This window comes from Telmatherina bonti (genome assembly GCF_933228915.1).
Source record: "Telmatherina bonti genome assembly, chromosome: 13".
Taxonomy (NCBI): Eukaryota; Metazoa; Chordata; class Actinopteri; order Atheriniformes; family Telmatherinidae; genus Telmatherina; species Telmatherina bonti.
The window spans coordinates 21,293,227-21,304,785 of record NC_136611.1 but is presented as its reverse complement, the minus strand read 5'-3'; the positions used below and the strand labels follow the sequence as shown (position 1 = coordinate 21,304,785).

General features: G+C 42.5%; 2 protein-coding genes across 2 annotated transcripts; both read right to left on the bottom strand.

Moving 5' to 3' along the window:
- Positions 1–1,748: 1,748 nt before the first annotated feature.
- On the bottom strand, positions 1,749–3,589 carry LOC306764310 (arrestin domain-containing protein 3-like; the record flags this gene model as incomplete). Its single annotated transcript, XM_079251421.1, has 6 exons — positions 1,749–1,877; positions 2,358–2,614; positions 2,698–2,785; positions 2,893–3,064; positions 3,151–3,211; positions 3,331–3,589. The coding sequence occupies 6 exons, from the start codon at positions 3,587–3,589 to the stop codon at positions 1,749–1,751; spliced, it is 966 nt and encodes a 321-aa protein (XP_079107547.1).
- A 1,566-nt stretch (positions 3,590–5,155) lies between these two features.
- LOC306764503 (arrestin domain-containing protein 3-like) lies at positions 5,156–11,089 on the bottom strand (the record flags this gene model as incomplete). The annotated part of the gene is made up of 6 exons (XM_079251677.1): positions 10,828–11,089; positions 10,677–10,737; positions 10,448–10,595; positions 10,250–10,343; positions 9,262–9,518; positions 5,156–5,371 (listed from the first exon to the last, which is right to left on the bottom strand). Exons 1-6 carry the CDS (start codon positions 11,084–11,086, stop codon positions 5,156–5,158), a joined length of 1,035 nt encoding a protein of 344 aa, XP_079107803.1. The 5' UTR covers positions 11,087–11,089.
- Positions 11,090–11,559: the final 470 nt, after the last annotated feature.

Genomic DNA, 11,559 nt, shown 5'->3' with positions numbered 1-11,559 from the left:
ATGGATCTAAACTTGACTGACGCTGTTTATGCAACATAAATACTTAAATATGTAAGTGACCGTCAGTCTGCACTTCATCGCTTGTAGTTATTCTGTTAGCAGTGTTATTACAGTTACACACAATATCATCTAAAAACAAACAAAACACTTAGGTTACACATGATGGCCAGATGATCGCAGCAGAATCTGACTTTAATAAATGTAACCAGTGTATGAAGATGTGTACAGAGTGCTTATGTATTAAAAATGACGATTTTGGAAGTATAACATCTCACTTTTCTGTACTGCTCTGTCTCTGTTTGGTGGTTGTACAGTATGCTGTGTCACAATAACCAGATATAAGGTTTCCAGGATGGATCCCAGCTGCAAAATGCTCCACTCTCAACATGTTTCCCCCTCCTGGACAAGGGAAGATCAGAGTCTCTGTCAAGATCTTGGGCCTGGTTTCATTTAAACACAACTGGTTGGCTAACACATGTACTGTTAGAATGAATGTGCTTTTGTTAAATACTTTCCTCTGTTGCAAAATGAGTCCTTGGACAAGGATGAGCGTGAGAAAGCCCCTAACGTCTAACTCTCAGTTCTGTAATTTATTCTGTGTCTTTGCTGCTGTGTACAAATACTCTACAAAGGAATTACTGTGAGAGGAAAAATGGCCTTAAATGTAAAACGTCCATAATGGCTCTAACTGGGAAAATAAGTCTTAAACAACTAGTTAAACTACTTATAGAACTAGTTAACCATAGATTGAAATCTGCATAATGGACAAGTTAACAGTGTTCAAAAATACATCTATCGTTAAACTCTTTTGCATTATTTCATTTTATTAGTTATAGGCAGATTTATGAAAGCTTAAATTCTTCCTCTTATCCATTCTGTCATGACACCATGAATGTGTTCCAGGAGTCTCATCCATTACATTAAATTACTGCATTGTATTCACCAGAGTAAACCACGTAAAACCAGCTCCGACTCAAGCGTCTATTATATTTATTTGGTGTAAATTGAGAGTTACATTGTAAATGTTACCAACATAAATCCTGTACTCTATCTTTACATTTAGAGACATGTACACATGCATGTACCATACCTACCCATGTCCAATATTCATATTTTCTACACTATTTAATTAATCTTTTTATTGATTCTTTTTAAAATATATTTATATACTAAATATAGTAAGTAATATATACTATTACTTTACACCAGAGTGTATGGTCTCTGGTCCTGGGAGGCCACTGTACTGCAGGTTTTTGTTGTTTCCCTGTTTGCACTCATCTGATCCGAAGTAATGGCTGCAGTAACAGGCTTGTGCAGAACTTGACTACTAGTATTGAGGAAATAATTGCATTTGAATTGTGTGTTTTGATGAAGGGAATCTACAAATATCTGCTTGGCAGTGGCCTTTAAGGACCAGAGCTGAAGAATCCTGGTTTACACAATGCGAAACATAACAACAAACTTCTAATTTCTTAACGGAGAGTACACTGACTTCTTGTACTTGTACTTATACTTATAATTATAATCATTATTATACTTCTTACTTCTCTACTGTTGGAGATACAGACATGAAAAAAACAAGATTTTTAGGCACAAAGTTTTCAGAGGACTTAAGAAATATTTTCACTGTCACTGACGTCGCCATCTAGTGGACGAGTCTATACATATTGATGTGTTGGTTCATATTTGAAATTCTGTAACACTTGGCCAAAAAGTACAGTTTTTCTTAACATTTCCCTGCTCTGCCATCAACCAGCAAGTTTTTTAAACCAGATGGATCTCTTCTGTTTTCGTTGCTGAGGTTTTGGCACACCCTGCAGGATGACCAGGGGGAGTTTGACTTCTGGGTCTTTTACCAAAGGGATATCAAGAGTGACCTGTAGGAATAAAAGATAAATCAATATATAAAAAATTTATAATGCTTTGATGTCATGTATATTGGTTAAAAAATTACATTAGCTCAGAGGCATTGTAAGCTTAATTTACTTTGTTTATCTGCTCTGTAAGTTTACTGAAAGCACTGACGTAGATCATTTTAAATGGACAGCAAGCTGGAACAGGTTGAACTGTAATATGACACTTTTTTTCTTCATGTACCCTCATTAGTGTGTGGACAAGCCATGGGGCTTTTAACCCCTCCTCTCTCTGACTCTTTTAGTCTCTTCTCCTGCATGCAGCCACTGTGTGGAGCTGTTTTTACAGTTCAAGAGTTTGAACATGTTCACCTCACAAAGCAGATAAATGAAACCAGAAATCCTGTTTAGCAGTGTGTGTAAATTTTTACTCAGTATAAATTCAAAGCCTGGTTCATTAATGGAGTTTTGGTGTAGAACAGTATGATTTTAAGGAAAAATTACCTTAATTGTGTACTCGAGCTTCATCATGCAGCAGTTGAAGAAGGTGGGATGGATCTCAGGAGGAGAGCTCAGAACTTTGGTTATAGTCTGGCTGCTTTCAGCTGGAACAGACTCTCCTATCCCAAACAAAATGTCATTTGTGTGTACTGCCTTCTTGGACTGAGCAACAAAGGTCTGCTTCTCGCACAGGTAGAATTTGGGTGTTACTGAGCGTGCCGAGTCATTTAACACTTCCACAGAAACTCCCATCACCTCACCTGAATAGATTTAGGAGAAATTAATCATTTATGTCACAATGAAGAGAATGCAGACACAGATGTCAGAGTGGAATTCAGCTCACCTTGCTTTAAACCCATTTGTTCTGAGGTAACATTCATGGTAACCTTTCCAGATCCATAAAATGTAATCCTGGTTGCATACTGTTGCTCCTGCAGTATCATGTAAAGATGGAAGCTTTCAGGAAGACATATCTCCAGATGTTTACCTTTTAACTTAGTGGACATCATTTGGACAAAAAGCCAAAGAGTTTTCTTACCTTAAGTCCAATTATTATCATTTCCGATTTGGAGGCAAATGGGAACTCTGCCCTGGTCAGAAAAGGGACCTCCGTCTTGGTTTTATGTACAAGCCAGATTGACTGTGTCAGCTGTGCTCGCAAACTATATGTGATTGCTCCCAATTTTCCTTTATAAGATGAAGGCATGTCACTGTCAAGGATAAAATCCAAAAGGAAATGAATTTTTCTCACAATTGCAATTTAACATAAAGAGCTATGTAAGAGTAGAAGACGTACTTATTTGGAATCATAAAGCTGAACGGATACACATTTCTTCCAGCCCCCATGATTTCCGAACCTTACAAAGAGAAATGTTTTAATGTTAAATGCACTTTAAGCAATTTCATTTCAGACTATGAAGTAATAAAAAAGCCAGAAGCTGTTGTTTGTCTTTGGCACAAGTGAGACAATACTGACCATCTCCTTTGTTTTTATCCTGGAGAATAATATGCTCAAAATAGAAGTATTTCTTCTTGTCGCTGTGGACCACTGTACATTGCCTGTCCTGCTCAGTCCAAGTAACCTTCGCTTTTCCTTTAGCTTTGACCAAAAAACACTGCACTTTGATTTCCTTGCTGGTCACCACTATTACTTTTCCGGACAAAATGTCCCCAGGAGAGTAGGAGCCCTGTTCATTCGCTTTGTCATACTCCACTGAGAAATGCTTTACAGTCATGATGAGACTACAACACACAGCTTTCCAGAAGGTTGTGGTAAAACCACGAGGAATGACCTTTAGTGGTAGCAAAATTCCATAACAGTGCCCTAAACAGGTTTGAATTAATCCAAGGTGGTGTTGTAAAGAGGCCTTTCCATGATGAGTGAGGATGCTGGTGAGGCTATTGCAGTAGATTTCTTTAGAACCAGTAACTGTGTCACACGTGATCACATGATCAGGTCTGCAGGTGTCACTTTCACACAGGTAATTCTAGCCAGCAGTCTTACAGGCAGAATTAGGTTAAATGAATGAGAAGTGAGCTAGTGTATGTGAACAGAATAATTCTTCAATGAATACTATTGACAAGGATGTCAAAATCAACATGCAGCATTTCCAAAGTCACACTCTGCACCCTCCCTCTAATAACTAAGGTTATTTCCTTCTGTCTCATTCATGTAACAGAGCACAAACACACAAGGTCATCACTGCTACATCATCAGGTATTACTATTAAGTAAACAAGCTGACTACACAGAACTGTCATATGGCAGGAAAATGTTCATATTCAGGCAGCTTTATGAAAGGCACAGATAGAAAATCATTTAAAGCATATTTGTCTTCCACAGCTGATACATACATTTGTAATGGGTTGGAATATTTATTTTTAGGAGGTTAAATCACTCAAACATCTGGAACAAGTTTGCATTAATGATATCCCATCATTAACATATTCAGTCAGGACACCTGCCTGGTCTATGTTGTATCAAAAAGATCCTGCCCAGACTCCCATTACCTTGTCACCTCAGAGAAACATCCGGGTTTTAAATTTCAAAAGCCTGAAAATACATTTAGTTTTTAGATTGTCATGGTGATATTTTGCATCCAAGTATGCTACACAAACATATGCTTCATTACCAAGCAAATAATGATGCCTTCTTCTGACAGAGTTGTCTGGTTATGTGATAAGGATCAGTTTCCCTCAGGACGCTTTCCAGAAATAAACTATCCTTAGCAACATTCTGTGTTATGAGCAAGACTAGAAGACACAATGGCAATTATTGACTGTGACTTTACTTTGGCTATCCTGGTTATGAAACACATGTTTGAAATTAAATTATTGCTTGAAAAAAAATTGGATTGGTAAATTGTTTTAAATTGTAAACACAGTCAGTCTAGTTTTTAAAGCTAAAACAAAGAAGAGGTACTTTTATTAATACAATTAATATAATATATAGCACATTGACATGAATACAAGTAATGTAAACAAAGAATATTTGTAAAAATTTCAGATATAACATTACATACAGCATACTTTAATTTTCTCAAGGAACATCAGTTGATAAACTAATATAGACTGGGAAAAATAAAAGAACTTCACGCATCACAACCAGTTTACAGTGATATGACAGCAGGGAAAAAAGAAAAAAAGCTATAAGATATCAGATTCCTTTTCTTGTCTCACTGGGGGAACAAAGTAACAAAGATTAGGGGGTTTGCGGCTGAATGCTTTATCATCCATTATCTAACACAAGTGGACACACACACACACACAGTGTGTGCAAACACATCCAGGTAACTACAGAGCTTAGGAAGAAGAGGGGTACATTGCATATGCTCCATAGGGAGGTGGAGGATCTGTAGTTTGTGGTGTAGTACCCCAGGCTGGTTGCACTGGGTTTCCAGATGCTTGAAATCCAAACCCAGGAGACACTGATGGTTGTTGATGTCCTAAAACCTCAGGTAGGATGACAATGGGGAGTTTGACATATGGGCTTATAGCGCACTTGATATCCAGATAGACCTGTAATAGAGAAAAAAGTGCAATTGTACTTTCTTTGTAAGTTTTAGATTTTGGATTTTGCATCTTTATGTAAAACTACCGGTAACAGAAGTTGGTTTAGTAAATGTTTATGTTTTATTTGCAATTAGATGTACAGTTGTGCTCATATTTATTCATACCCTTTCATTGAAGAAGGAAAAAAACAGCTGCCTGTAAAATAGGCTTAAATTGATCAAAGTAATAATAAATAAAAATTTTATGAAAATCATTACATTATTTTCTCATTCTGGTTCCATCCATCCATCCATCCATCTTCTGCCGCTTATCCGGGGTCAGGTCGCGGGGGCAGCAGCCTAAGCAGGGAAGCCCAGACTTCCCTCTCCCCAGCCACATTTGCCAACTCTGCGGGGGGGATCCCGAGGCGTTCCCAGGCCAGCCGAGAGATGTAATCCCTCCAGCGTGTCCTGGGTCTTCCCCAGGGTCTCCTCCCAGAGGGACGTGCCTGGAACACCTCACCAGGGAGGCGTCCAGGAGGCATCCTGACCAGATGCCCGAGCCACCTCAACTGGTTCCTCTCGATGCGAAGGAGCAGCGGCTCTACTCTGAGCCCCTCCCGGATGACTGAGCTCCTCACCCTATCTCTAAGGGAGAGCCCGGCCACCCTGCGGAGGAAACTCATTTCAGCCGCCTGTATACGAGATCTCGTTCTTTCGGTCACGACCCACAGCTCATGACCATAGGTGAGGGTAGGAACGTAGATCAACTGATAAATCGAGAGCTTCGCCTTCTGGCTCAGCTCCTTCTTCACCACGACAGACCGGCGCAGAGCCCGCATTACTGCAGACGCCGCACCGATCCGTCTGTCGATCTCACGCTCCATCCTTCCCTCACTCGTGAACAAGACCCCGAGATATTTAAACTCCTCCACTTGAGGCAGGACCTGACTCCCGACCCGGAGAGGGCAATCCACCCTATTCCGGCTGAGGACCATGGTCTCAGATTTTGAGGTGCTGATTCCCATCCCAGCCGCTTCACACTCGGCCGCGAATCGCTCAAGCGAGAGCTGGAGATCACGACCAGATGAAGCCAACAGGACCACGTCATCTGCAAAAAGCAGGGACCCAATCCTGAGGCCACCAAGTCGGATCCCCTCAACCCCTCGGCTGCGCCTAGAAATTCTGTCCATATAAGTTATGAACAGAATCAGTGATAAAGGGCAGCCTTGGCGGAGTCCAACCCTCACCGGAAACGAATCCGACTTACTACCGGCAATGCGGACCAAGCTCTGACACCTGTCGTACAGGGACCGGACAGCTCGTACAAGGGGGTCCGGTACCCCATACTCCCGGAGTACCCCCCACAGGAGCCCCCGGGGGACACGGTCGAATGCCTTCTCCAGGTCCACAAAGCACATGTAGACTGGTTGGGCAAACTCCCATGCCACCCCCAGGACCCCAGAGAGGGTATAGAGCTGGTCCACTGTTCCGCGACCAGGACGAAAACCACACTGCTCCTCCTCAATCCGGGATTCGACCAGCCGGCGGACCCTCCTCTCCAGGACCCCTGAATAGACCTTACCAGGGAGGCTGAGGAGTGTGATTCCCCTGTAATTGGAACACACCCTCCGGTCCCCCTTCTTAAAAAGGGGGACCACCACCCCAGTCTGCCAATCCAGCGGTACTGCCCCCGATGTCCACGCGATGCTGCAGAGGTGTGTCAGCCAGGACAGCCCCATAGCATCCAGAGCCTTAAGGAACTCCGGGCGGATCTCATTCACCCCCGGGGCCTTGCCGCCAAGGAGCTTTTTGACCACCTCAGCGACTTCAGCCCCAGAGATAGGAGAGTCCACCCCTGAGTCCACCAGCTCTGCTCCCTCATGGGAAGACGTGTTGGTAGGATTGAGGAGGTCTTCGAAGTATTCCCTCCACCGACCCACAATGTCCCGAGTTGAGGTCAGCAGCACCCCATCTCCACTGTACACAGTATTGATGGAGCACTGCTTACCCCCCCTGAGCCGCCGGATGGTGGACCAGAATCTCCTCGAAGCCGTCCGGAAGTCTTTCTCCATGGCCTCGCCGAACTCCTCCCATGCCCGAGTTTTTGCCTCGGCAACGGCCGAAGCCGCATGCCGCTTAGCCCGCCGGTACCCATCAGCTGCCTCCAGAGTCCCACAGGCCAAGAAGGCCCGATAGGACTCCTTCTTCAGCTTGACGGCATCCCTCACTGCTGGTGTCCACCAACGAGTCCTGGGATTACCGCCACGACAGGCACCAACGACCTTGCAGCCACAGCTCCGGCTGGCCGCCTCAGCAATAGAGGCACGGAACACAGCCCATTCGGACTCAATGTCCCCCGCCTCACCCGGGACATGTTCGAAGCTCTGCTGAAGGTGGGAGTTGAAGCTCGCTCTGACAGGGGACTCAGCCAGACGTTCCCAGCAGACCCTCACAACACGTTTGGGCCTGCCAGCTCTGACCGGCTTCCTCCCCCACCATCTGAGCCAACTCACCACCAGGTGGTGATCAGTTGACAGCTCCGCCCCCCTCTTCACCCGAGTGTCCAAGGCATGTGGCCGCAGGTCCGACGATACGACTACAAAGTCGATCATTGAACTGCGGCCCAGGGAATCCTGATGCCAGGTGTACATATGGACACTCTTATGCTGGAACATGGTGTTCGTTATGGACAATCCATGACGAGCACAGAAGTCCAATAACAAAACACCATTTGGGTTCAGAGGGGGGGGGACCATGCCTCCCAATCACTCCCCTCCAGGTCTCACTGTCATTGCCCACGTGAGCATTGAAGTCCCCCAGCAGAACAATGGAGTCCCCAGAAGGAGCACCCTCCAGCACTCCCTCCAAGGACCCCAGAAAGGGTGGGTATTCTGAACTGCTGTTCGGTGCATAAGCACAGACAACAGTCAGGACCCGTCCCCCCACCCGGAGGCGGAGGGAAACTACCCTTTCATCCACCGGGGTAAACCCCAACGTGCAGGCACCAAGCTGGGGGCTGATGAGAATGCCCACACCAGCTCGGCGCCTCTCACCATGAGCAACTCCAGAGTGGAAGAAGGTCCAGCCCCTCTCGAGGGTACTGGTTCCAGAGCCCAAGCCATGCGTCGAGGTGAGTCCAACTATATCTAGTCGGAACCGCTCAACCTCGCGCACCAGCTCAGGCTCCTTCCCCACCAGAGAGGTGACGTTCCACGTCCCTAGAGCCAGCTTCTGCAGCCGGGGATCGGACCGCCAGGGTCCCCGCCCCTTGCTGCCGCCCAGTATTCTGGTTCAATAGAAATATTTTTTTTAAAAAGCAAACAGATGACATAATTTATTACATATTACATGACTCATAAATATTTTGTTGAACAATCCTTTAATGTTTCCGCTACAGTCAGGTGTTTTCTGTTCCTCTCAGTCAGACTTCTGCACCTGTTGACAGGTATTTTGTCCCACTGTTCAACAGAAAAGTGCTCTAATTTGTCCAGGACAAATTTGTTTGTTTGTTTGGTTTTTTTCTTCCATTCAATTAAATGAAAAAACAGTGTCTTATATTACTAAATGATATTTTTGCAAATTTTTAGTCATTGTTCGTTTGTTAAGTCTCCAGTTATTTGAGTGACCATTGTAAATTAAGCCTTTTCTTTAATGAAAGGGTATGAATATATTTGAGCACAACTGTGTGTCATGTAAGTTTCTTGGTTGTAGAATTTGAGTTGATTAGTCTTGACTTGTTGAACAGATGCTCTCACTTTTTAAAAAGAAAATAGATATTTTAAAATATTTAGAAACAATTTTCCTATTAAATATTAAAATGAAGGTTTTTTTTGTTTTTAACTGATGCAACTAGAAATTATTATAAATTTATTTTTATCCAACAGAATGAGAAAAAAAAATAGTAGAGGAGCTTACCTTCAGCCTGTATTCCCGTTTGACGATTAAGCTGTTTAAAATGGATGGAGGCAGGTCTGGGATGTTAATCACCTTGGTAACAGTTGCTTTGCCAGAGTGTTCGGCAACAGCATCCATTTTGTCTTTACGGATGGTGACTGTGCTAAGTTTCCTTCTACCTTGAGCAAAATAACTAATCTTTTCATACATTTCTACTTTGGGTTTCACTGAACGACTTGAGCGATTGTTCATTTGTACTGTGATTTGGAGGGCTTCACCTGTGGAAAGACACAGATGGTCACTTGTGAAATTATTTCACATAAAGACATTGTATTCAAAGACTCAGTCAAGACAGCAGGCCAGGATGGATGGATATCAGACAATGTGGATATGGACGCAACTTAAAAGTCATGTGGTTGAGCTTATTTTCCCACACAGATTGAATGTGTTTAGCATTCAGCATCTTGCTTTTGCTGATCATTCTCTGCCTCTCATCACAATTTCTGCCTTAAACACAGCGCAAAACTAATTCCCATAAACCAAAAAAATGAAACAATGAACAAACAAATTCCCTATCACATATGTTTTATAGATGGACAGAGTAGTGAGATGAATTTGACTAATCAGGGTGTACAACAGCTTTTTAAAATCCACATTTCCACAAGAGTAAAAACACAGAAAAATGCCTTTAAATTTTTAGATAATCTATGGACACTGCTAGTCTGGTACCATTGGTATGTTAAAGTGTGTGACAGAGATTATTAGTCTTCACAAATAGTCTTTTTTTTTAATCACAGGGGAGGAGTGAAATGTTCCAAAGCAAGAGTCTAGAGATCAATTATGCCACTTACTGGAAACATGTAAGCATTCTTCCTCAAGCAAACTTTGCAAAAATGTACTCAAAGATAAGCAATAGCCCGACAAGTTCCCAACAAATGGAATTATGTGTATGTTACTTCCACAGATACTATATGGTGTTTTTTTTTTAGTTCTGAGATAAGATATTGACCTGGTTTGTACCCCATCTTCCTGGTGTGGACATCCATTGAGACATCTCCAGAGCCAAAAGCAAGGTTTTTATCCCTTGACAGATGTTGAGGTTCCTAAACAGTAGACTCATTAAATGTCCACGTAGAACAATATTACATGGTTTAGCATACACAATATCGATTACAATTAGTTTGTCAAGATTTCTCTTCTTTCTTACCATGAGTCCTGGTATACTCATGTCTGCTTTGGACACAAAGGTGAAGTGGGCTTTAGCTTTTTTTGTCAGCTTCATTGATTGTTTCAGCTCTGCCTTCACCTTGTGAACAATTCTGCCGATGGATGTTTCGAAAGTTGATGGCATTTTTCTGTGAAGAAAAAGCAACAGAACCTGATTACAGTCTGGACAGAGGTAAAAATGAGATTTAAATTAGACAACAAAAGGGTACCTGTCAGGTATTGTGAAAGAAAACGGAAACACATGCCTTCCCTTTCCAATGACTTCTTTGCCTAGAAAAGAAAAGAAGAACTTGGACGATGTTTATAAGTATTACACCAGCATTACAGTGGTAAATAACTTATTTAGATTTTATACATTACCATCTTGATGTGATTCTCTTAAAATGTGATGTTTGACACTGTAATACTTCTCATCAGCCCAGTAGACTTGACTGCTGTATTGTCCGTATTGTTCATGCCAACAAACCCGACCTTTTCCTTTCGCTAGAAACACAAGCGACTGCACAGAGACCTCTTTAGAAGTCTCCAGGATAATCCTCCCATTGATGCTGTCTCCATTTGTAAAGATGTTCTTATAGTTGATGGCATCATATTCAATTTCAAATTTTTTAATGGTCATAGTCCACAGAGTAGCTTTTTAGCAGAAACCGAAGCAGAACTAAACTATGTACACCTGTACATCTGAAAAAAAACAGCTGCATTCATAAGCGATCACAAGCTTGCAAAAGCTGTCAGACCTGTATTTCTTGTATCATACCTGAACCGTGACACACTTAATTAGTGTATTCTCGTGGGGGGGGGTCCTGTAGACATGAAATAATGATCCAAATAATTAAAAAAGCAATAGGTCCATTTGTAATTGAACTCTCAGCCCTGCACATTCAGGATATCTTTTGAAGGGGAATTAGCCTGCTCTTGTGGCAAGCACTCGAATGCGCTGAGAATAAAACGTGTTTCTATACTCTACTGTCACATGATGCTCTTTGTCACTGTCACAACAGATCACCAGATAGTCATATTTTTTATCTGTGTCACTTTTATCCTACAGTTCAACATGAGTGACATGAGCCACACCTGGGGATGCAAAGTTCC